This window comes from Siniperca chuatsi, linkage group LG3, assembly GCF_020085105.1.
Source record: "Siniperca chuatsi isolate FFG_IHB_CAS linkage group LG3, ASM2008510v1, whole genome shotgun sequence".
Lineage (NCBI taxonomy): Eukaryota > Metazoa > Chordata > Actinopteri > Centrarchiformes > Sinipercidae > Siniperca > Siniperca chuatsi.
Window position 1 is genome coordinate 26,092,659 of NC_058044.1, and position 26,246 is coordinate 26,118,904.

The 26,246-nt window shown below is 40.0% G+C and overlaps 2 protein-coding genes across 13 annotated transcripts in view; one reads left to right on the plus strand and one right to left on the minus strand.

The window, feature by feature from the left end:
* The window catches only part of LOC122873373, a 190,639-nt gene that overhangs the window by 78,753 nt on the left and 85,640 nt on the right, over window positions 1–26,246 (minus strand). For 8 of the 12 annotated variants that reach the window (XM_044190009.1, XM_044190006.1, XM_044190007.1 and 5 more), the window contains 2 exons: window positions 17,236–17,374; window positions 1,027–1,114 (listed from right to left, as the gene is read on the minus strand). In XM_044190009.1, coding sequence (XP_044045944.1) covers window positions 1,027–1,114; window positions 17,236–17,374 — 227 coding nt within the window. Of the gene's footprint in view, window positions 1–1,026; window positions 1,115–16,140; window positions 17,375–19,299; window positions 19,331–26,246 lie in introns of those variants that run through there. The other 4 variants (XM_044190013.1, XM_044190011.1, XM_044190010.1 and 1 more) reach the window with 2 other exon arrangements.
* adra2c (adrenoceptor alpha 2C) lies at window positions 3,979–8,826 on the plus strand. The gene has a single exon (XM_044189998.1). It carries the CDS (start codon window positions 4,384–4,386, stop codon window positions 5,734–5,736), a length of 1,353 nt encoding a protein of 450 aa, XP_044045933.1. The 5' UTR covers window positions 3,979–4,383; the 3' UTR covers window positions 5,737–8,826.

Below are 26,246 nucleotides of genomic sequence, written 5' to 3' on the forward strand. Positions count from 1 at the left end.
TTTGCCAGGCCAGACAGTGCATAACCACTCATCTCAAGCAAGGCAGCGCTTAAAATTGGACAGTCAACCTTTCTCTGGACAGTTGCATAACCTAAAGAGTTGTGTCTCTACACAGTAACCGTCTGTTGTGCTACAGCAGTTATACAAAATTTTATGAGACTGAAAAGGCTTCATAATGGCCATTCTGGGACATCATTTTTGGAAAAGCTATTTGATTTGTGTTTCCAAGCACATTTGTTAATTAAAGTTAGAGTCCCTGATACTTCTTTGGAAAAGATACTGACCCTGAATAACACAGAACTGGAGAAGACCTTGACTAGAACTGTTGAAGTCTGAAGTGATGAAATGCCAAAACGTACTCAAAGTAATAGATCCTTTATAATTTGTACAGCCTCTGCCTACATCTGTTTCACTTGTCTTTTATTCTCCATTAACCATATGTTTATTTTTGTGCTGAATATCAGCCACATTTTCATAGCATGCCAAAACTCAATAAAGTGAACGTCTCTTCACTTTCAGCAGCCTTGTGCAGATTCATTTGGAATAAAAATGAATGAGCAAAATGAGTTCTGTATTGACTATTGACAATTGGCAATAACAAAATGTGAAAAAACACTTTATGAAAGATAGAAATTAAACAATATCTTGGTAAAGAAAATAATTCCAATTATATGTTACATAATAGTAATAATGGGAAGCAGCAAAAGATCAAAATATTATTGGACTATTGATTGTATTGTCTCCATTAAAAGAGTACAGACATGTTCAAAACTCAGCAGAAATGAATTCTTAGGAGCAGATTTTCACAACCGGAAGATAATAAATCATCTAGAGACTTCAAATTCAAGAACTTACCTTCACATGGTTGGTACCCTAAACAGTTCAGTCGTCAGTATGTGTACGTCATTGTGCAGATCCATTAAGGATAATTTGTAAGTTCACATAGAGGGCAATTAGCACAATTGAAATACAACCCACGGGTCTGTCTTTCCAAAGTTAAATCAGAAAAGCCAAGAAATCTCTTACCTCTTATATATGCATCTGACTTGACAGCCAGCTGCCTGCTTCACAGGGACAACTATGCCAAGGTCAGTGTGGATGTGCTGGCAAATCTCTGGAAGAAGCATAAGGTTGAGAAAGACAACAGTATAAGATATAGCTCCCTGTGGCTTTTTTAATCACCCTGGCCTCTAGTAGTTCTGACAATCCCAGACACACACACACACACACACACACACACACACACACACACACACACAACTATAAACAAAGAAGCATCTGAGAATCATTGAATGGTTTGGGTCAGCTGGAGAGATATGAGATTATTGAGTAGTATATTTTAGAAGAAGACATGGTGACATCGACAGCACCAACTTTATTTTTCATTGTGTTCATTTAAAAATCCAAATGAACAATTCCATTGATCTTATTTTACTGTTTTTCCGAGAAGGTAATTTGTCACAGAAAGACAAGGTACTAGATAAGAAGCAAACCCTGTTCTGTGAGGTGATGCTAGCAAGAGCGAAACTCCCCTGGGCTGGATGTTGCTCCCCTGAACTATTTGTTCTCGGCACTGTAGTTGTATGCCCAGGTAGCACTGCCATTTGTCACTGTCAACAGCTGGTATCATACCTCCCTTTATGGGGGGGGGCCTACATGGAAACGAATGCACATTAGAGAGGGTGGGAAAATTAGAAGTGGCTGTCATTACTGGTAACAGCTTTGATTTCTTTGGGGAATAGCTTCTGTTAGCATGTGGCTCACTTAGTATTCTGTGCTTATATTTTACATTCATACACACTATGTACAAGTAGACAATAAGAGTTCATAAGCAGGAGGTACACGCCTGTGGCATTGTGTCTTCTAGCTATTATGAGGAGCTGATCGTGTGATGAATTGCAATAACCAGAGTGGTCACTGTAGGCCCTATTGGATTTCAATGGGCCACAAAAGGATGGTCATGTTACCTTGTGAGAACACATCAGGTGTTATTAAGTTTTTGAAGCTCTATTAGGTGAATCGTATTAGACTCATATTGCTTCTCTCTTCCCCCTTTAATAGAAAGCTCTGGGCATCTTCTCGATTTTCAGTTCCACAAATGCTGCAGTGTAGCACTTAAATAAAAGTGCAGGTGACTGCAAACCAAAAACCGCTCTGTTACAAGGAGCCAACAAGGGCCACACTTTGTACAACTGCAGTGAGTGAACCAGAATAACAAAGAATGAAACATCACAAAAGGAGGATCATTTAGAATGTCACTAGTTTGAAAAGTGGAAAAAAGCCTTCATTTAAATGGATAAAAGCATCCAACGCAGTCTCCTTGACACCCTGAAGCTGGCTTCTGGTTAGTACTGGTTAGCAGGAAGAGCCAACTTATTCCCTCAGAGCAGAGCACAATGTTGGAAACAAGAAGGACTCGGTAATAGCTGAGATTGCTCACTGGCGCCTCAATTATATGGACAGAGCTGTGGCCCTGGGACACGACTTAATGACCATAATAAGGCTTGTCTGTCTGTTCAAAATCAGCTTAGAGTGCATCCACGGTGACCTACAGCATCACTCTAGCCTTAGTTCAATTTAAACAGGCAGCAGGAGAAGGAGCAGGATGTTTTGGGGATGGGTGCGGGGGACAAGAGATTGTGTGCCATCCTGACTGTGTTTCCCAGGCAGATGGACCACGACCCCCTGAGCCCTCCTCATTCCACCTCATAGCCTTGATGAGGATCAATTTGGACTTGAGCATTTCTTGCGGCTGCTCTTTAATTCAGTATGGCTGAGCGCTCTGTGATTAATGACAGGTACTTAGCTGGGAGACCGGTCAATAAACGCACTCGTCCAGGAACTTAATACCAGGCTATATGCCAAAGGGGAGACAGGCTTTCTCTAGGCGGCAGCGCCTCCCAGATCAGAGGGGGTTCACGGGGAGCAGGGAGCAAAAAGGGAGACCAAAAACTTTGCTTGTTTGGCAAGTGTGCACGCACATGTGTGTCCTCATGTGAAATGAAAATGCATGAGTAAATAACTCCAGACAAGATAACCTAAATTAGTCATGGTAGATTCATAAAGCCCATCCAGGGGATGAACCCATGACTTTAAGGTGTAAACTCACTAATCATATATCATGCAAGTCCCAGTCTATTCTGTTTGCATTCATACTGCATTCCCTGCAAACAATTTAGCACCTTTGATATCCCCGAAAGCTGAGTGTTACAACTGCACAGTGTAATCCTGTAATCTTCTTATCAACACAATTACCACAACACAAACACACAGACTAATACTGGCAGGAGTGCTGGGAAATTATAAAAGTTTCCACTGCAAGGTCACACAGGCTCTCCTACAGGGCGCATGTTAATCATAGTGGAGAATTTATTCATCTGATGGCAGTGTAGATATAGTATAGCATATCTGATGTTGTTCATATTTATGGTGGGTGTGTGTGTGTGTGTTTGCCTGTGTGTCCCTCCAGGGCTGGCTGTTACAATACTGACCTCCAGTGTGCGCCCAGAAGGACGGAGCAGAGCGTGTCCTCCTTGGTGCGGGACTGTCAGTCTGTGCGTTTTGACAGCAATGTGACCTCGCCAAAAGAAGCTCCTGCTGACTGTATATATTAAAATGGGCGCGAGCAAGCTCTTAATACTGAAACAGACCTTCAAAAGTCAAATCAGGAGAGAGATTCATCAGCTGTCCAATTTGTGACCGGCAGCCAGTTTGCACCGACATTGCGGATACACTGGACACGCGTTAAACAAAGGCTTGTCCAGGAGCAGCCTACACTGATGTGATGTCATTAAATAGTTCCAAATAAATGATTAATTATGAAAAAAAAACATTTTAATATATTTAGCTTGCTTATTTCACCGTTTTCATATCCTATCCTCCATCTCTCCTCCGCGGCGGAGCGGAGCAGAGCTGGTTTTTTCTCGTGTAGCCTAAAAAAAAAAAAGACACGTGGTTGTTACAAACCTCTCTCAGGACACGGCGGGGAGGCGGAGGTGGAGAGATGCGGCCGCAGTCAGGATGGGAGAGGACGCGTTGAGGAGGGAGCCCGCTCTCTAACCATGGACATCCTGCTGCTGAGCAGACTGCACGTTTTGGAATAAGGACTTAAAAGACTTTGCATATTACTTTCTCTCTCTCTCTCTCTCTCTCTCTCTCTCTCTCTCTCTCTCTCTCTCTCCCTGCCTCTCTCTCCTTTTACTAAAGGCTTGTGTACAGGATGTGGAAGATCGCAGGAGGGGAAAGAAGAAACATGACATTTGCTGTAGATTTCTGTAGTGAAATATGCGCTGAAGTCCTAATGGGATATTTCTACAGATTATTTCCACACATTTTACATTTTTAAAAGTCAAACCTTGACTAAAAAAAAAAAAAAGACTCAAAATGGATTTCTTTAATAGCTCCAGCCTGGAGGACGGGATAGAGGCAGAAAATATCTCCTCTAATTCCACCTCTCAGAGCCAGTACACCCAGCTCGCTATCTGGGGTCTGGCCGGACTTGTCAGCTTTCTCATTTTGTTTACAATAGTCGGGAACGTCTTGGTTGTTATCGCCGTTTTAACGAGCAGAGCTCTGAAGCCACCCCAGAATCTTTTTCTCGTCTCCCTGGCCAGTGCGGACATACTGGTGGCCACCCTGGTGATGCCCTTTTCTCTGGCAAATGAACTCATGGGCTACTGGTTTTTTGGCAGAATTTGGTGTGACATCTACCTGGCTCTGGACGTTTTATTCTGCACCTCTTCTATTGTTCACCTGTGTGCTATTAGTTTGGACAGGTACTGGTCGGTGACGCAGGCGGTAGAGTATAACTTAAAGAGAACCCCTAAAAGAGTTAAAGGGATGATTGTGGTGGTGTGGTTGATCTCAGCCGTCATCTCCTTCCCACCGCTGATATCAATGGACAGGAGCAGCAGTGAGGACAATCCCCAGTGTATCCTGAATGATGAGACCTGGTACATCCTCTACTCCAGTATTGGCTCATTCTTTGCCCCCTGTGTCATCATGATCTTGGTTTATATTCAGATCTACCAAGTGGCAAAGACCAGGACCAGAACAATGTCAGGGAAGAAGAGGGATGTGGACTCGCCACAGGAGAATGGGATGGACCAAGCCGAACCAGGCAGAGGAGAGTCATTAACATCCAACAGGGGCGGGAGTATGAAAGACCAGGAACGTGAGAATGGGCACTGCCAAGAGCAGGCAGTTCAATCCACTCTACCGAACGAGCCAAAACATCCGCCGACAGACCACGATGACGACTTCGACGATAGCAGCTCGTCGGATGAGAAACCTAAAAAACGTTCCAGTTCCTCCAAACATCACCACGAGGACAGAAAAGACAGGAAATCCAGCCGGAAAAGCAGCTCCGCGTCTAAATACTCCAGCAGGAAGTCACGTGCCAGTTCCAAGTCTATGGAGCTCTTCTCATCTCGCCGTAAACGCCGGAGCACTGTCAATCGGAAGAGGGTCTCCGCCGCTCGGGAGAAGCGCTTCACCTTCGTCCTCGCCGTCGTCATGGGCGTTTTCGTCGTGTGCTGGTTCCCATTCTTCTTCTCCTACAGCCTGTACGGAATCTGCCGGGAGCCGTGCAAGATTCCCGACACGCTGTTCAAGTTCTTTTTCTGGATTGGCTACTGTAACAGCTCGCTAAACCCAGTCATCTACACCATCTTCAACCAGGACTTCCGCAGAGCCTTCCAGAAGATCCTCTGTAAGTCATGGAAACGCTCTTTCTGAATGGTTCCTGCATGGATGAGGTTGTAATAGACATTTTTCCCTGCAGACACAAATTTGAACTGTTCTGAGCTTGATGGCCTGGAGGGGGGATGAAGGGGTGCTTAACGGATCAAAGGTTTGAACTAAGGTGCAGAAAATAGGTTTAAAATACAAGAGTGAGCTCTGATAATATTCACAGGCTTTCATTATGCTTTGGCTCATTCCCACGCCTCATCTTCTCCCTTCATTTAAATACAATAAACTGACTCTTACTGTTACTGTGATGCATGCACGCCACAGTGGCTAAACTTGCATGAACTGCACAGGAGGCGAAAGGTTTACAGAGACACTTGATTCATAATGTGACCTCATTCACTGAATACAATGCGAAGGCCTTGACAATCTCCACACAACCGTTGTTTGTGACGTTAGTGATATCTATCTTCTCTCTTTGTCTCTTACTCCTTTTTTCTCAACCTTTCTATTACGTCACACTCGCAACACGAGGACCAATGGGACGAAGGGGCTCCTTGCTTACTGTTTCAGTAGCAAAACTGTTTCACTAAAAAAACAAACAAAAAAAGACTCAAAAACTGCAGTCATATTTCTCCTTTAGTGTTCTGTGTGAGGCTCAGAGGTGTCTAAACTGGAAACTGCAGTGGAAACTTTTTATCAGGACGTGCGTTTTTTGTGAACTTGTACATGTGGCTCGGACTCGGTCTGGATACGATGGCATGTACAGTAGAGAGGCATCGCGGGCAATTTTCTCTCCCAGACATGTGTTTGCACCTTCCTCTGAGAAAATAGATGGAACGCAGAAGTACTGTTGAGGCAGAGGGGCACCCCCTAAGGCTTTCACTGTGTGTGTGTGTGTGTGTGTGTGTGTGTGTGTGTGTATTTGTGTGTGTGTTTGTGTGTGTGTGAGATACAGAAAGAGAGGATAAAGTGTATAACGTGGAATTGTGTTGTGATGAAGTGAGCCAGAGAGTTTACCGCATCTTATCCCAACTGCTAGTTAGCGATTGTCTGTCTGTGTGTGTGTGTGTGTGTGTGTGTGTGTGTGTGTGTGTGTGTGTGTGTGTGTGTGTGTGTGTGTGTGTGCGTATAAGCCTGCTTTCTCAAATGGCCTGATTGTTTCTGGTCAAGTGTCTTTCTATTCTCCTCCATGCTATTTTCTGTCACATGTCTTTTCTCTCCCTTACAGCCACAAAAAGCACTTAGCCACAGTAAAACCAAACACCTTATCACTCTGTTTTAATGTCTGCTGCTCACACACGAACACACATGCACATTGTTATTATATACACAGACATAAAAATGACTTATACAGACAGTATTTTCATCTTTACATTTCAAGCATTTATAGCCAAAAGGGCTAATGCTTTTTCTTGTCGTGTAAATAATTGAAGACAGTACAGTATTATTGTGTGGTGCCTCATAATCACACATGTATCAATATGATAAAAATGTATTGTTTGTATAATGAACAACACTCTGAAAGATTTTCATGTTACACCAACCTCTGTCCTTTTCTAAAAGAACAAGTGTTTACTTCTTTGCGTTGAGCACATTCGAAAAGATCAAAAAAAGAGATTACTTCAACTGTCATTTGAAAATTGCAAGAGTGCATGTCTGCATTCTTTGTTACTGTTAATATTTTTATATATTTTTTTACTGTTGTGCCACCGTTGTTTATTTATTACACGGATGCTGCCACTGATGTGACTCAGAACATATGACTAATGAGCTCAAAGAATGTGATAAAAATGGAAATTATATCAACAAGATTCATCATCAAAATTCTAGGCTAGGTGAGTGGGAAACTGAAATCATGTGTTGAATTCACAATGTGCTTAGTTTATCAAAACTGTAACGTTTCGTTCATAGATGTTTGTCAGGCTTCAAATTCACAATGTGAACCAACAACTACTTTATAGCGGCGCCAAAGCTGGCAACAACCAATCAAAACAGTATTCATATTGGGAGCACAGGAGACAATTACACCAGTGATTCCCAAACGGGTACTTTTGCAGTTGGCAGGTGGTACAGTACATGGAGAGATTGTGGAGTAGCTAAGCTAACTAGAAATTATGATTTGGTAAAACTCTTTAGTATATTTGTTACAATCAGTAACCTTCCAGCGATGAGAAGCCGACTGTCCAGCTTCTTCCACTTAAGTGGTAGTTGTATGAATGCAAACTTTACTTTAGACTTTAACTTTAGAACTTACTTGTTGTTATCTCCCCCTCTCCACTATTGAACTTCTTGTCTTGATAAAAATTACATAATTTGCATTTCCTATCAAGTGTTTGCATTTTGTATTTTATGAATCTTGACAAACAGTATATTGATTATCTAATTTTAGGGATTTTTTAAATCTCATCTCATTTTGTAATTGTTTAAGGTATTTGTGAAATGAGTCCTTTTTCTATGACCAAAACGTTGCAGTGTCAATATACTCTGTGCTGACAGTGCAGGACCTTAACACTTGGATTTGACTGTACACACACAATTTTGAACTTGTGAAAATCTTTTGAAAATGAGGCTCAAAACAGAAAATACTCAGATAACATTGCTAAGCTGCTTCCTAGACAGGCTGAACAGACAAAATGAGACTTTACAGTGTACACACTAATGTGATCAAAGTCAGAATCAGAACAAAGCTTCTGTAGGATCACTGGTGTGATTCTTGCTCTCCTTGCACATTTCTTTCACATCACACAAAACAGGGCTCAGAAAATCTTGTATTTTCTGCCCAGAGTTTGATTTGGTTTACCAAAGATCTACGCTGTTATTTGAATGACACAGCAGAAACAAACAGTTCCGGCTCTCCCACTGTCTGAGACCCTGTATCCAATGTTTTGTGTACTGACCACACTACATGTGTACACTGTGTAGTAGCCAGGAGAGCTTTCACAAAGCCTGATGGGTTGGTAGGAACACACTGTGTGGCTGCATCTAATTAAATCAAATGCCCCAGTTTCATTTTTGTTTATCATGCAACTTCTCCACCTGTGTACTTCTAACAAGCATCAATAAAAGTTAATGGAGAACTGATACAATACAGAAAATCTTTCTATCCTTCTGAAATAAAAATTGTTTCTGTGTTCAGCCACCGGGGGCTTACTGCACCAGGTATGAGCAAGAACTCTGGTCGATCCATAAGGAGAGGTTAGCTGCCTCAGCTTTTACTGATGTGGTGTATGTGTAATTGTGCATTTATGTGTGTGCTGGAAAACACTATTCAACAGAGACCCTTCAATCCTATCAGAGGTCAGATTTGGGTGAGAGTATACCAGGAAGCCTGGATGATTTCCACTGACCCCAACAAGGTATATAACACACCCCTCCTCTCTCTGCCGGCCTCATGCTTATTTATTTATCCCCTGAAAGCTTACTAGAGTCGCCTCCATGACCAAGCAGAATGAATTCTGTCATTGCTGCCCCTCCCTAATGGCTTGCTGTGTCAGCGGGTCACATCCTCATGCTGGTGGTTTGCGCCTGTGCTGCAGATCTGAAGCAGAAAGCCTCAAATGATCCTGAAAAATGCACAGATGGAGATGGACTCTCACTGTCCTCATGTGCCCTTTTAACTCAGGTCTTTGAAGATGTTCCTGGGTTTAACAGGCAAAAAGGAGAACTAAATACATGTTTTCTTCACTATCAGCACGTATATTAATTTAATTTTCCTTATTCATTCAAGAGCATTGTATTATCAAGAGCAAGAGCACCCTCTCGCCCACCTGACCATACTTGATCTGACAGGACCACTCCTTAAATAACAAATTATAAAAGGGAAAAAAATATTCATGAACTGAGCTTCAAGAGCATAAATCTTTAAAGACCCTAACTATGTTGCCTTCAACAACAATGATGTGTTCAACTCAGCCTGACCTCCCAAATCCCCCATCTTCTCTGTCTCCCTCACACATGTCATAACTAATTTCAGCAGATCTGCGTGAGTGCTCAGTGGGTGGGAAGTGACAAATCAAGACAGGCCAGACTGTAAAGTATTTCATGTTTGTACAATATCTTGCTGTAAATACTAATGCAAGGTTTTAAAGCTAAATTCCCTGAGATGTGATGCTAAAGTTTTGAATGCGGATAAGATTAGCTTTCATTTGACTGACCAGTAAATTGTTTTCTGGGGGTTTTGAGGGAATTTCCTTTTTTGGGAGTATTTGAGGTATAGATTTGATGACCTGCGTCTTATGAATCTATGGACAATTGATTGACAATGTCACTGATTTTTTTTTGCCCGCATCTTTTTCTCTCGTCTTTAATCCTACATTGCCTCCTCAAAACTTCTGCTGCAAAACTGCTCACTACTGCGCCTCACCTTATGTTGATCTCCTCTACGTGTAACCTCCATTTTCCTCCTCATTTCCTGTTTGTGGAGATTTTTGTCTGGCTCAGTATTTATCTATCAAAATATGGAGACGCAGCAACCAGAGAAACACTATTTTGCAAAGAAGGCACACATAGACACTAAAACACACATATATTACATTCAGTAAGTAACCAAAGTAATTAGCCAAATATATGTAACTACTTTAAGAAATCTAAGCTGGACCTTCTACTGCCTGTTATAAACTACCAGCATTAAAGGAACAGTTTAACATTTTGGGAAATATGTTTCTCATTAATCTTCAGTCTCAGGTGACAAGATTGATCACCAAGCAGAGAGATGGAGCCAGGAGGCGATTAGTTTAGCTTAGCATAAAGACTGGAAACAGAAGGAAAAAGCTAGCCTGGCTCTCCAAAGTTCTAAGATATTGCTATCAACAGTGATAAATCTCACTAATTAACATGCTGTATCATGTTTTATCTGTACACAAACAGCGGCTGGTAAACAAAAGCCATGCACACTGACTTCCTGGACTCTTATCATCACTGTGAGGTTGCCAGGCAAACAGGGAAGATGCTGCAGAGAAGTGCTGGCCAGATGGAAACTGTTGATTGTCAAAAAATAGTTATAGCACGTAACCTAAAGCTACAGCTTGTTAGTTTTACATTTCTTTTTATGTACACAGGTGAGATATAACTTGTTAATTAGTGAGCTTTCAGGATGCTAGTAGGTGTATTTTTGAGAGCCAGGCTAGCTGTTTCCCACTGCATCCAGCCTTTATGCAAAGCTAAGCTAACCGACTCAGGTTCCAGCTCCATATACTTAGAGGAATAGTTCGACAGTTTTGAGAAAATTGCTTTTGTTTTTTTGTTTTTTTGGTGAGAGTTAGATGAAAACATTGATGCCACTCTGTTATTGTGAAGCAAGGGCCAGGAGCCAATTTGCTTAACTTAGACAGGAACCAGGGGTTATACACACGGACCCACACACACGGACCCACACATGGACCCACGCACACACAAGTTAAAAGGACTTAAGACTTTCAGCACGAGAGATGTACAACATATGCAACGCAATGTAAAACGCAGACAGCCACCTCTCTTTCTCTATTGTGTAGCACACAGAGTTCTATCAGGTAAGGATAAAGGGCTCGGTAATGGATTTCATTGAATGTCATGTTCATACCTTTAAGCAAAGAGTGTGTGACTAATATCATGTAATTTGTCATGCTTTCTATCAGTGTTGCTGCCATGCTACAACACTAGAGGTGCGGTTGCTGGCAGGCAAATAAAAATGAGAAACTAGATGTGACTACAAGAGTATTTGATTAAAAAAAATCCAGAAAGGATTATGTTTCACCAGTGAGAAGATAAGTCAAAAGGTACACGTGGAGCACAGGAGACGCGAGGAGTTGCGAGGGAAAATCAATTCTGTAATCAATCACTGCGTCCTTTTATTTCTTCAGGGTTCTCCATACCTCTTCTCTCCTCCCAGCAGGTATGGAAAAGCAGAGGACTCCATCTTTTGCACACCATCTGTCATCAGTCTCACACTCCTCACTCTTTCTCAACCTCAGTCTTTCACCCTCTTTCTCTCTCTTCCCCTATCAATCTATCTCTTCTCCTCAGTCTGACAGCAGCCATACATTCTGTGAGCGTCTGTCAGCTTCTCCTCCACTTGCATTATAGAGCAGGAGTGGCGTACACACACGCACACAGGCTGGAGTAAATACATCTCCAGTTCATACTGTCGTTTTAGTACATGGGCGATTTCTTTTTATCCTCCTATAAAGCCATTTCCTTTAGCTGAATCAGTGCTTGTTGGTTCAATTAAATGCTTTAATTCAAGGCAAAAGAGAAGTCGTCTCTGTGGATTGCATTTTAACAGTGGAGTTGTCAATGGATATTTCACAGGGGAATAGCAACTTCTACTTTCTAACAGCACTGCCAGATGGTCAACTCTGATTATTCTTCCCCTTATTGTTTTAGCATTCACAAGCTGCTGCTCACTCACAACCTACAAGCAACATGTTTTATGTACTACCCCCAACTAAAGGAAAACTTAAATAGACATTCTATTTCATTGACTGGGCATGTAAAAACTCTGAAGATATCTTTTCCACCTTCATGCCCTGAAGTAAATATATTTAGAGAAAAAGTATGGCTACTCAAACTAACAGTGGTACATTATGAGAGAGTGGAAAGGCTGCTGGAGGAAGTGAAGGAGGGGCAATCATTTATTTACAGCTCCAAATGCTCCATTCTTGTTTCACCTTGCATTTTGTATAAAAAGATTAAGTCTACAGCCATGCTATCGGTTCTTTGACGCTGTACTTTTAGCTAATTGCTAACGTCAGGATGGTAACATGCTCACAATGACAATGATATGACAAAAAGCACAGTTGAGGCTGAGGTGAATGCCATTAGTTTTGCAGGTATTTGGTCATAACTGTCATTGTTTACATCCATGTACTGTATTTTATCTTATTTTATAACTTGTGTGCCATGTATGTAGATGACTTTAAATAAATAAATAAAGTATCTATCTTTAAACCAAAGTATTGGGCAGATTGAAATTTTGACCTGATGATGGTGCGCCAAAAGTCATGGTGAGCCAAAAGTCCCAGTCATCATCTGGGAACCATGAATGTCCAAAGTACAACATTTCCATCCATCCAATAATTGTTGTGACATTTATGTATGTACGGACCAAAGTGGTGGACCGACCAACCAATCGACAGTCTGGCAGACCGACATTCCAGCCATGCCGCTAGCATGGTTAAAAATACAAGTGACTTGAGAATCCATGTATGGTAGGAACAGAGAGTACAAACTTGTCTTTGGCCAAAAGCTGTGTATACAGACTACAGTATTTATCGTCGTCCGAAGACATGAGCTTTATCTTGGGCTGATCGTGGCTCTATATTTCATCTGAGTATTGCATTTAGAAATCTTTCTCATGCTCTCGTGTCAGGTTTAGTTGGCTGCATCTAGCAGCTGTACATCCTCAGGGTCAGAAGTTCATTCCTTACACCTGCTTTCTATTCTGCTCTATTCATCCATCTCATCCCCCTCTGACACCATTCCTCTATGTCTGCAAAACAAAATGATGTAGAAAATGAAAAATAAAACAAAGCAAACAGATGGAAGGGTTTGGAGGGCCATGGTCTTTTAAAGAAACACGCATTGTCAAATTAATCAAAATAAGACTTGATGAACGAGGAATATTTAGATTTAGACTGAGATTTGTCTTGATGTGCCTTTGAGGAAGAAGATAATCAGCAGAATGTGCTCTTGTACTGTAATCTTTTCTGTTGGCTGTCAGTTGGCTCAGCTCTACATGGTGGATTACACACACTCACTCACATAAAGTCAGTTTTTACTTAAAATCAAATGTGTAGCTTTCAAAAGAACATGTCATTTGCAAATTAATCGTGAACATTGGTATAATTACCATAAGCAAATGAGACTGTATTACTCACCAAGATCATTAGCCTCCAAATGATAAGAGTGTGTTTATTAAAATGTAGTTATTCCAAAGGGTTTATTTAAATTAAACCTGCTGCTTCCTGTCAAAAAGGGGACATTTCTACCTCACTGGCTTATCTCCTTTGCTCCTTTTGCATTGCTGAAGAGGATAGCTGTGCTAAAAAGTCTTTCACCATCTGCTACTGTGAAACTAACTAACTAATGTCTAACTAACTCTGAGAGCATTTGCGGCCAATCATTTGAGCGGAATCATGAAAACAAAATCTAAGATACACAGTGAAATGACTGGTGTCTGAGATTACTGCTTAAAGTAATCAGGACAGTTTGAATTTTCAACTCAAGGTATCTCAGAAAGGCAAGGGGCAGGCATGTCTAAAAACATGTCGTCCTTATTTAATCCATGCCTCGATTGATTTCCGCTGATAACAAGTATTGTTAATTTAGCATTCATTACATTAACAAGCAAATTATGTTGGGTCCACCAATAAATAATAAGGTTATTGCATGTATGCAATGTAAACAGTGTCTTAAGTCAAGTCAATTTCATATGTATAGCACATTTCACATAGGTAAACGCAATGTGCTTTAATGTACCAAAAATAGTAGTTAAAATAGTAGGTTGATACACAAATAAACATTTGTTTCATAACCTGATAATATTAATTTCATGCGAACTGCAGCACAATGGACTGCTGTGATGTTTGAAGTTATTGGTGAAATGTTACATGTCCAGTGCATGATGGGATTGGCTCCTGCCCCCCGTGACCCTACCCACCCTAGCTTACAGTGCCATACAGTAGTACACTGCTCAAATGGATGGCATAATGGTATTCTGCTGGCATGCACCATTATACCATTATACCATACATATAAAACAACACATTATGTATGCAAAACAGACTAATGAATCATGAATATTATGCAGAAAGAAGAATGAATAACAATCGCCTCATTCCAGTTGCCCTTTCCACTTAAATGAAGTATGTGGAGCCAAGACTGAGGGAGTAGGAGTCGGTGAAGCAGGTGTGACAAAGTTGGAGATGGGACAGAGTCATTATGATGTCAGCCTGAAATGTCACGTTATTTCAGTCTGGAGCTTCAAAGGGGAAAGAACGTGAGCACAGTTTTCTGCATCATGATTTTCCTATTAGCATTTGCATCTAGCATCCATTTTATAGTAGAAACCTAATATATCTCCAGTTCCATCAGTTCCCTGTTATCTCTCCGTGCCAAACACTGTGTTCAATCAGACTTGTGAATACCACAACAAGCTAATGATTTGCGGCATGTTTAGCAGTCTACTATGAAATCCAACAAATGTGATACACACATCATGTAATGTATATGACATAGATCTCTCTCTGCTTTGTTTACTATTTTTGAAGTGCTAAGAGGCGGTACATATTAAAAGGTATTACTGCATACCACATTGCTGTCTGTAAATCTTTACAGTGGTGTTACTGTGTGCCTATCTCAATGATGAACTCAAGTTGACATAAGCTAAGTTTAATGCATGGGAACAGAGCAAAACAATCATATAGAGTGCAATTTATAGCCACATCCTATATATCTCTTTTCATTAGCAATGCTTTGCAATTTAATCCCTCTTTGTTTTATGGGCCTGGCAGTGTTTGCAACATAGCAGTGAGTCATTAAGTGAAGCAATCTGCACTTATTAGCCTGTTAATCTCCCTAATTAATTTGACTCCTGGGTAAACAGCTGTATATAGGCAGTCTCTTGAGGAACAATCTTGGAATGGATGCACACACACTAACACACGCAGAGCGCACACTTACACTCACATGGCTGCACATCTGAAAGCGCACACACTCGCTTGCACACAAAAACCTGCACTTATTCTCCGTTATGTGTGTGCGTGTGTGCTCTCAATACAAATCCTTATTCAACTGAGCTTAAACAATGCCTGAGAATAGAACCAGACAGACAACTTAACAGCTGTAATGATTCTAATATTTTTAGCCATGCTAGCAGCGTGGCTCTAGGGATGACAATGTTGGTATGATGTTCGGTCCACCAATTTGGTCCAGACTGAAATACAATATCTCATCAACTATTGGATGCATTGCCATTCAATTTGGTACAGACATTCATTTCTGAAGAACTAGGGTGTATATAACAACAATTTACCTTAAATGGTTTCTCGCTGTAGTCTTCAAAAGCAAATACATATACCAATAGAAACAACCAGGAGACATATAATTTAAGACTGATCAAACCTAGATTAAAAGACTGGATTAAATGTACATGTTATTCTTCATTCACCTCTTCAAATAGATAAATGGGTATTCACCTTCCTCTCATCCTCTGAGGAAGCCTGAAGTCATCCATTACTCAGGTGTGAGAGGTCAAAGGTCAGGTCTTCTTAATAGTGAAGACATGCAATAACTATCTTCATGGAGCTGACGCAGCAACAATTGATTTCCCATATAACGTTACTATAGGTTGCCTCGTGGATGATTTTATTGACTGCAAAGTGTCTGTGTGTTCATATATATATATATATATATATATATATATATATATATATATATATATATATATATATATATGTGTGTGTGTGTGTGTGTGTGTGTGTGTGTGTGTTTAGTGTGTGTGGAGTAACATGGTGAGATATTGATCTGCAGGTATTAGTGCTGATCCTGAGATTAACAAGCAATTATTGGAGAACGAATGGGATGCAGAGGGAGACTGAATGCTGAGACATCGACAAGGTCCTAACTCATTAACCGCTAACTCTTGTGGTGTGGGATGATATGACATTATTGCTTTATTGCATAAAATTAACTTTTAAAGAATGGCAATGAGGATTCATGGGCTCAAGACATAAAAAGAGGAAGTAAAAAGAGAAAGAAAAAGAAAAAGAGAGGAAGTGGCAGCTCTAATAAACGTGATGAATTGCTGTGGATGGAGTCATTAAATTTGCAGTAAACAAACAGTTTAAATATATCTTCCTCATTCATGGATGGAAATGAGGATGTGAGTAGAGAAATATGTAAATTGGCATGAAAACATAAATCCAGACTATCAGATCAGGTGTCAGTGAAGGTAGATGAAGGTAATAGCAAGTGAGGTCACTATATTTTCTTCTATGCAGTGGCGTGTAGTACAATTCTGCACCCTAATGGAACACATCCATGCTCCATTTTTGCTCTAATGTCACACCAGAAGGGCACTTGTGCCCCACTGCTGTGACCTTTGGGTGAAAATTAAGCACGGTGCTTCCTTTTCACTTCCACCCTTGCCCTTGAGAGTCTGTGCACGGCCCTGCTTGTGTCATCTTGACACGTTTGCACTGACGCCCCATTTTCTGCCTGATCTCGCACAGAAAATGTATCTCCAAGATACATTTGTGCTTTTCCTCTTACACTGCCAGGGTACAGTGCTCCTAGAGAGAGGCTAAAAAATCTTCATAGGTGTACGTGTGCATGTTCAAATGAAACAGAGAGAACAAAAGAAGTGCGAAAGAGTGCGATTCAGAAATGTGTGTGAAATTGTGCCTGTGAGTGTGGAGCTGGTATGCACAGGATAGTGAATTAGAGCTGGTGCGTGCAAAACAACACAAAGTCTTCCTTTCTTAGCCCCTATCTCTCTTTAAGGATTACACAAGATTATCCTGCAGGTGAAGATGCCTGCGACGACACAATGGTTCCACAAAATCTTGCCTTGTGGAGCCTTTTGATGGAAGTGATAGAAAAATCCTGCGCCTGCTGAGCCACAGGTGGTCCTGCATGGGAATGGATCTGCATGATTTCCAGTACAACGCAGTGTATAATCCTGCAGAGTGAGATGCCTTTGCTGCCCCTAAGGAAAAAGACGAGGGATAATGGATTAGTAATGGAATATGGCTGTTTGTCTGAGCATAGTTAGTTAGTTAGTGGTCCATTCATCTCATGTACTATGGGATTAATATGCCATATCTCCGAAGCTTCGAAATCTTGAAATCTATTAAAAAGGTTTTGCAAGATTAAAACAAAGTTTTGAAGGCGTGCATGCTATTTTGATAAAAAAAAAATGCAAATCTCTACAAATTTGAAACTCTGAAAATGTGTTGGAGAAACACCGTAAAAAGAGTGCTGCAGTTGTGAAGAAAGAAAACTCAAATACAAACTAATGTTTTTTTAGCCTATCAAAACATTATGCAAGCCTTCAAAACTTTGTTTCAATCTTGCAAAACCTTTTTTGGGGGGGCTTTTTGCCTTTATTTGATAGGAACAGCTGAAGAGAGACAGGAAATGTGGTAGAGACAGGGGATGTCATGCAACAAAAGGCCATGGGTTGGATTCAAACCCCAGAGAATGCAGTAAGGACTTGTAGAGCCTTGTACATCGGGCACACGCTCAGGTGAGCTACCGGGGGTGCCCCTGCAAAACCTTTTTTATTAGATTTCACGCTTTTAAACACTGAATTTAAACCTTTCAAAGCTCTTTTTTTCAGTTTCGAGATATGGCATAATATTCATACCATAATGTATAGCCCACACCTCGGTGATGGATGCACATGGGAGTAAAGCTGTGTGATATTACAGGAGTGATGACTCTATTGGAAAATCTGCAGCAGTTTACTTTAAGCTATACAAACAAAAGATTACATTTTCTCACAGAATATGTGCTGCTTAGTTAATATCACACATGGAAGTGTAAATCTCTAAGGAAACAAAACTAAGCTACAAGGCTGAACATGGAATAAACGCACATGTCTGATATATCAGCTAGCCAGAGGGAAACTATGGTATGTCCAATGGAAGATCTGATTCTGTTGATCAATATTTCAGGTGCACTGTCTTGCACCGACACTGAGCCAAGGGGCAATATTTCTATTTGGTGCGTTCTCCTTTAAAATAATGTTTTCTCCATCTGCAGCGGTGTGCTGTAAGGTATATAGCCTGCCATATTAAATCATTCAATTTAACACCCTCTGCAGTGAACACATGAGGGGTTGTGATAGTGGTGGTCTTACAGTTTATAAGGAACAGGAGAATTAAAGGGATTTTGTACTCAGGAAAGCCAGATAAAGAGAGGAAAAAGCTTGCAACACTAATCCTGACAGTTTTGAAGTCCATGGGAGTTAGAAGACTGAAATGTGGTTTGAAAGTAAAAGAATGAAGTGCTAGTATCTTACTGTTGCCTTGAGGCTCTTTGTTCAAATTGTTTTTAACTTCTAACCTTGAGGCTTTGAGAGATCCACCTGCTTTATCATTTCAACTCTGATGATCACCAATAACATGTGATGTGATATTGGCAGCAATTCATACTAAATAAAATAGTAAAGTGTGACCCCGTTTAGAAGTTACATTGTTTCCACCATACAGTAAACAGTACTATATGTGCAGGCTGACAAGTTATATAAATCTTTTCACATATTTATGGTTTGAAATGTTCATCTGATTTCTTCTGTCTACTGGACAAATTCAAGAGGGAAAACTAGAAGGAAAACAGTTTTCAAAACTTTGAAAAATTGGTCTCAGGCTGTAAATACTGTGAAATTAATGACTGAGCTGAGAACAAAGTGAACATTTATTTGTTTGTGTTTTTCTTTCTGTAAATGAAGTCTCTCAGGTTTTTATGTGCGTAGAACCATAAATAATCACGGCTGCTCTTGTCTCTGTTTCTTTTGTCTATGTATACAACACAAATGACAGTCCCTTGCTTTCTTGTTTCTGTTTGTTTTAGTGCAACATTATGGGTAGATGCGGTAGGCTACGAATGCAGGTCCAGAGAGGACAGTACCTCTATTCGCACTTGGGGAACGACGGTTGCCCTGGAAACAGACAATAAATCAGGCTCAGAAGAAGGAATAATCTGGCATCCACATGCAATAAAGACAGCACATATCCAAGTTCAAATGTATTGAAATATTCAAAATGTATTCAAATAGTCACTAAACACAATAAATCACACTAATTTACGTCTCCCATTGCCTATATTAACAGTATAAATGCGGCTGTGAAAAATAATTATTAAATATATCAGTCAAAATAAATTGTCAGTGTCAACATATTGACGAACTTGACTGTAAAAAATAAAACACTGAAATAAAAACAAAAAATACTAACAACAAGTACAATATTTAAATCTGCTGATCAACATTTTTACATTAACAATTAACAATAACTTCTTGTATGTGAAAGAGGTTGCTGGCAGTGACAAACCCACAGAAAATTATCACCTGATTCTGCAGTTCCCCTCAGCTCTACAAAGCATTTTAGCTTCTTTCAGCTTCTTGTTTTGGTCTTACAGAATGCAACTTTACTGTTTTGGTTCAGTCTCACCGCACTCATTAACCTAGTTTTCAGCTGCAGCGGCCAGCTGTTGCCAGGAAAAGAGCTCTGATAGACCCACTGTACACTACAAGCACAAAACTGACAGACAGACAAAGTTAGTAATTAGCTGGTGAACATAGTGGAGCATTTTGTAGCTAAAGAGTCAGATATTTCCCCCAGGAGTTGGACCAAAACAGAGCTAAAAGGAGAGCGAATGTTGTACTTGTATTTGTCAGGTGGCTAGAAACACAACTCTGACAATAATGTTCTTCCATGTCTGCTGAATGTATATATAGACAACAAGTTTGCCATATTAACATTATAAGGTGATAATACTGTATGCCAGTTGTGTTTACAGGCTGTTGTACTGCCCCCCAAGTGGCCAATGCAATTAATGCAGCTTTACCAAAGAATTACAAGTTTTGAAGCTAGAGTTCATTTACCATGTATCAAGCCCATTTGGCAAATATGGATTTCCGTACAATAAGAATCTGTGCATCAACCATCCTCTTTCTGTATTTCATCCTTTCAGTATCTCTTTCAGTCTCTCACCTCTCTATCTTAGTGACTTTCTATCTGCCTCTGCCTCCTTTTCTCTACTGCATCTCTGCAAGGTCAGTTCACCCAATTACTTTCCTTCAGGTAAAGTGTCCTTCTCCCCTCTTCAGCTCTACAAGCGATGAGATCAATAGTACTCCTGGTCCAAAGTTAGAATGTCTCTTGGCCTATTAGCACTGAGCCACCCTCCTGACAACAACCGACTTGACAACAATGCACTCTTTCAACTTAGGTTTCACTGTCACAGTGGCCAGCATGTGAAGTGCTTCATCCCAAAATGAGATATCCTCCATCTGAAAAGAGAAATTACATCCACACCTACGCACGGACTCTTGACACCTGCACCTAGTGTTACATTTCTGGTGGATTTCAGGTAACAAAATTCTTGTAAAACGTATATATAGCATTTTAAATGAAACCCACCATCCTTATTTTATTTGAATACCGTTATGCTCCATATAACAAAATCAGAAGCAAAAAGATGCAGAAGATAATGAGTTTGTTCACTGAGCTGTGTTATGTTTTATTGAATTGTATGAGAAGGCTACAGCAGAGAATATTGTAGTTAGTGTTACAGTAAATAAATATGTGGGTAAAATATGAACCCCATAGCAACCTAACTACTTCTTACTTTGATTATTACCATAAATGTGATTTTCCTGTTACTATAAACTTCAATAAGAAATTTATAGATCAGCTTGAGAGACTGGACAAATTGCATTCAACCAATGAAAATAGAAGTGGCTTTACACCCCACTACACCATACTGTAGCTTTGAAACTTCTACTCTGTTTTTCCAAATCTGCCCATATTTCTGTTTATGCTTCCCCTAAAAAAAAAGTGGCCATTGAATTAACATCAACAGTGATGTTTCTGCTTGATTTAACTTTACAACTTGGTCATTAGTTCCATTAGGTCTGTATCACTCTGCTTCACTGCATGCTGGTTTGACTTACACTGAGCCCAATTAAACGACAGGCCTGTCATTCAGTTCTTATCTCAACTTGTACCACAAGATAAATTAGTGAATTTGCTGTCATAAAATTACACTCATGAATTCACAACAATGAATGCATGCAATGACTCAGACACATGCTTGGAAGCACCCATGCAAACATACACAGACACACACACACAGAGCCACACATGCATGTGCACATAGTTAAGAAGAGACAAGGCAGATTTTCATTAAATTACAAAATGTGTGTGTTACATATGTAGGCATGTTTTAAAAATAAGTACACAGCGTACACAAGAAACACATATATCATATACTGGGTGTGTGCATGTTTGTGTGTTTTTGGCAAGAAGGAGTATATTTGTGTGTCCATGATTGAACATGAAAGAGATACAGGAAATGAGTAACCGCTCTGAAGCGAATACCTGTTATCTTAACTAATAACAAAACAATTGGATAGAAAGCTCTAAGTCATGCTGACACACACACACACACACACACACACACACACACACACACACACACCTACACACAGGTTGGTTTTCAGCACATCAGATCCCATCAGAGCCAGAAGAGTTACTTATGATAATATATACTGTAGAGCATCCCTTTTCTACTAGCATGATTTCATGTGTGTGAGTAAATTGATTTACATATTATTATGAAGATGTAAATGTAGAAGATGTAAACAAGAATAATGCAGTGTCAATGTACAAATGAGGTTAAAATAGGTTAGGTTGACATTTATTTATTGGACAATTGTTGAAGTGGCCAATAGGCTTTGTGCACAAATTCAAGATGAGTCAAGTCAAGTCAAGTTTATTTATAAGCACGTTTAAAAACAACAGATGTTGACCAAAGTGCTGCACAAATTAAAAGAAACAGCTGGGACAAAATATATGATACAATAACACAATAAAATAAAATATATTTAAAACTCAAAATAAAACATGAATTGAATCCAAAATGTCAAAACTCAGTCTGATTTAAAAGCCAAAGAATAAAAATTTAAAACAAATTTTAAAAGTGTCCACTGTAGGTGAGGTCCTGATTTGGAGGGGTAGGCTGTTCCATAATTTAGGAGCAGTAATAGCAAAGACCTGATCTCCCTTGTGCTTTAATCTGAACCTTGGGACATCCAGAAGCATCTGGTCAGCAGACCTCACTGATCTCGAGGGAGTGTGCAAAGATAAAAGATCAGCGAAGTAAGGAGATACCAACCCATTTAAGGACTTAAAAACAGACAGTAAGATCTTAAAATCAATTCTAAATTGAACTAGAAGCCAATGCAGAGAGACCATAATGGGCGTGATCACGCTTACGTGTGCCTATTAACCAGCGGGCAGCAGTGTTTTGGACCAGCTGTAGACAAGAAACAGAGACTGGCTGAGACCTGAGTAAAGACTATTGCAATAGTCAAGCTGAGACGAGATAAAGGCGTGAATCACCTTCTCAAGGTCATTGAAGGAAAGAAATGGCTTGATCTTAGCAAGAACCCTAAGCTGAAAAAAACTGCCTCTGACAACTGCATTTATTTATTTATCAAATGAGAAGTTTTGTCAAAAATCACCCCTAGGTTTTTTGAATAAGATTTATTGTAGGGACCCAGCGGGCCAAGGTCGCAACTAAGGGTGGTGAGGAGGTTAGGGCTTCCAAACGTCACAATTTCAGTTTTCTGTTCATTTAGATTTAGAAAATTTTGTGTCATCCAGGTTTTGACGTCATTCAGGCAATCCAACAAAGACTTGAGGGGGGTAGTGGTGTTACGTTTCTGTGGTAAATAAATCTGAGAGTCGTCTGCGTAACAGTGGAATGAGATACCGTGTTTTTTAAAGATAGAACCCAAAGGAAGTATGTAAAGGGAAAAGAGGACTAGAGCAAGGATGGAACCCTGGGGAACCCCACAGCTGAGGGCAGCTGACGAGGATGAAAGCTCACCCAATTTAACTCAGAAGCTTCAGTCTGTTAAATACGATTTAAACCATTTAAGGGCAGTTCCTTTAATGCCAACACATTGTGGAGGATGCCATGATCCACGGTATCAAATACTGCGCTTAGATCTAAAAGTACCAAAATTGCACATTCCCAGAGTCAGTTATTAATAAAAGATCATTAAGAACTTTTAAAAGTGCAGATTCAGTGCTATGAAGTGCTTTAAAATCAGTAACACCGTTATCATCTAAAAAGCTGCACGAGAAATAGAGTCTCCATTACATAGTTTGTTCAGCAATGTCTCATTCAGTACATATCTTGGTCACAACTCTTAAATAAATCTAAGGGATCTGTATCAATATTATTGAATATGTTATGCGTTTAAAACTCCCAAATATCGTTATCAGTATTGGCCTCCAGTATTGCTATACAACTCATATCAAATGCTTCCTTAAAGCTACATTGATTTTTTTGTTTTTTGGCCTTTTATCGACAGCTGAAAAAGCTGTAAACAACACTGACATATTATCACCTTATAAAGTTGTTTTGGTGAACTTTTTAGCAAACAATTGCCTGTGTACACAACCAATTGACACGGAGCATAGTTAGCCTTCATTTAGGAGTAATTTTTCTTGCCACCTGATGGAGGTAAATCCAAAAAGTCTCTCTCCTTTTAGCTCCGTTTTGGTCTCCACCAACTCCTGAAAAAAATATCTTACTCTTTACTTGCAAAATGCTCCACTATGTAAACCAGCTAGTTGCTAACTCAGTCTGCCTGCTGTTTGGTGCTGCGTAGATAGCGTACAGTGGGTTTATCTGAGTTTTTTCATTGAAAACAGCTATCTGTTGTGGTTGGAAATTAAGGCAATGAGAGCAGTGAGACTGAACCAAAACAGAAAAGTTGCTGGCCATAAAACCAAAACAATGATTGAAAGATGCTAAAACGCTTTGTAGAGCTAAGGGGAACTGCAGAGTCAGGTGATAATTCTCTATGTGTTCTTCATTATGGGCGACCCCTTTCATATTACACATAATCATTTGACCCTTTGAGAATATAGAAATATTGATTAGTGTAGCTTTAAGGACTAGAATGTCCCAATATTTGCTTTGATTTATTACTTTGGTATTGGTGTAAGCTGTTCATAAATTATCCTGGAATTGTCTTAGGCATGTTAAGGCCAATCCCCTCGCATGTTTCCTATTTGGAGGTATATGCATGTTTCTGCTGTTCTGCATACCCACTCTTTAAAATATACAAAGTTATTTGAAGTGGGCTCCTGGTAGAGAAACATAAACCCACAAAAGAGCAGTTTGTGTTAATTAGATGCTAGTCATGCCATGCTATGGTGAAACGTACCAAGGGCAGTCTAATCAGTCAAGGAACAAGTTAGAGAAGGGGGGACAACTGAGGAAGAAAATACTCTCAATGACCATTTTAGAATTCACACCACTGGCGTACAAACACATCAGAGGGTGTAACGCTTACAAATCACTTTGGCTGTTACTTTGGAGAGTAATCTCCCCAGTCTTTTCTACAACATGGCCGCAGATATTACTATAGAAATTTACGTCATTGAATCTCTGTTAGTAGGCTCAGTCAAACAGAATCTCACTGTTACCCAAATATTATCTGTATCTGCATATGTTTACTGTAGGTCTCCATAAAACAAAATGTAAAGCAGTTAGAGTCACCAGTTAGCCATATACAAAGCTCATTCTGAAGGATCTTATTTCCACAAATGATAATGGCACTGATGCATAATGTATAGGGTCATTAAGAAAAGCCAAGGGAGCGTAAGAAAACACACATCACCATTAAGAATCATGGCGGAGACGAGTGTAAAAGGAAAAGAAGCTGAGCTGGGGGCAATACACAGCACTGCACAGCAGGCCACTGACCTTCACAACAACGCAACAGTCACCACCTTGTCAACACAGTAGTGTGTACACTACTTTGTGCAGTGTTGTGTCGTGTATATGCGTATGTGCAAAGTCACCCTTTAAGCTCATTGTCATTTAGCTGTCCAGCTTCATCACTGGTACCGCAGGGAGGCTAGAAACCCCATGCAATATCCAGACCTTTTAAGACCTTTCAGACCAGATCAGAGTCTTCAGAGGACACGCACAAGAACATACAAGACAATACATACAAATTGAATGATCTGCAATTGTAGACTCATCGAGGTGAGTGGGTTTTTCTTGGAACAGTTGAAGCTTAAGTCTATTGCACTCTCAGTGCAAGCAGACTTCCTGTGGATATGGATGACATTCTGGATTCAGCAGGGCAGAAACTCACCAACAATCCTAAACATAACATTCACCAACAAGGAGGGTCATCTTTTCAAATTAAAGGACCACCAAGAAACAACCTACACAGATCAGTACCTACATTTTAGACATCTAAGCAAACCACAGCTCTCACAAGCCCTCAGTGCTAGGGATATTATTAAATGAGCCAGCATTGGTAGAGACACAGATAACAAGAAGAAAACCCTGACAATACTATAGTGTATTATCATGCAAACATGCAACAGTAGGTCTAGATGAGCACAAATAAAGAAACAAAAAAAGCAAGGTCTCATACCACAAAATATAGGCATGGTCTTATGTACAAGCATACAGAGAATGATAAAGAATTGACATGACTGGACAGCCCTAAAAACAATTATCTGCCTGAAATAATGCAACCATTGAGATTCCATGCTCCTGCTGTTAGGAAACAAAACATAAGATGATAACAATGGGACCTCAAAACTAAACAAAAAAATAAGGTTGTTTGTCAATGACTCAATGTTTTTTGATCTGACACTCCTATTGGCTGGACGAGATCTTTTATCAAAGTCTTCCATAACCTTTATTTATAACTGTATGACAATTCATATCGCTGTTATCTGATCTTCCACTGCTATGGCTATTATAAAAAGGTGAGTGTTAATTGCAGGTTTGTGACATGTCACGAACTCTAG

Bases quoted from the DNA above. Each gene is read 5' to 3' on its own strand.
- adra2c (XM_044189998.1), top strand. From the start codon at position 4,384: ATGGATTTCTTTAATAGCTCCAGCCTGGAGGACGGGATAGAGGCAGAA.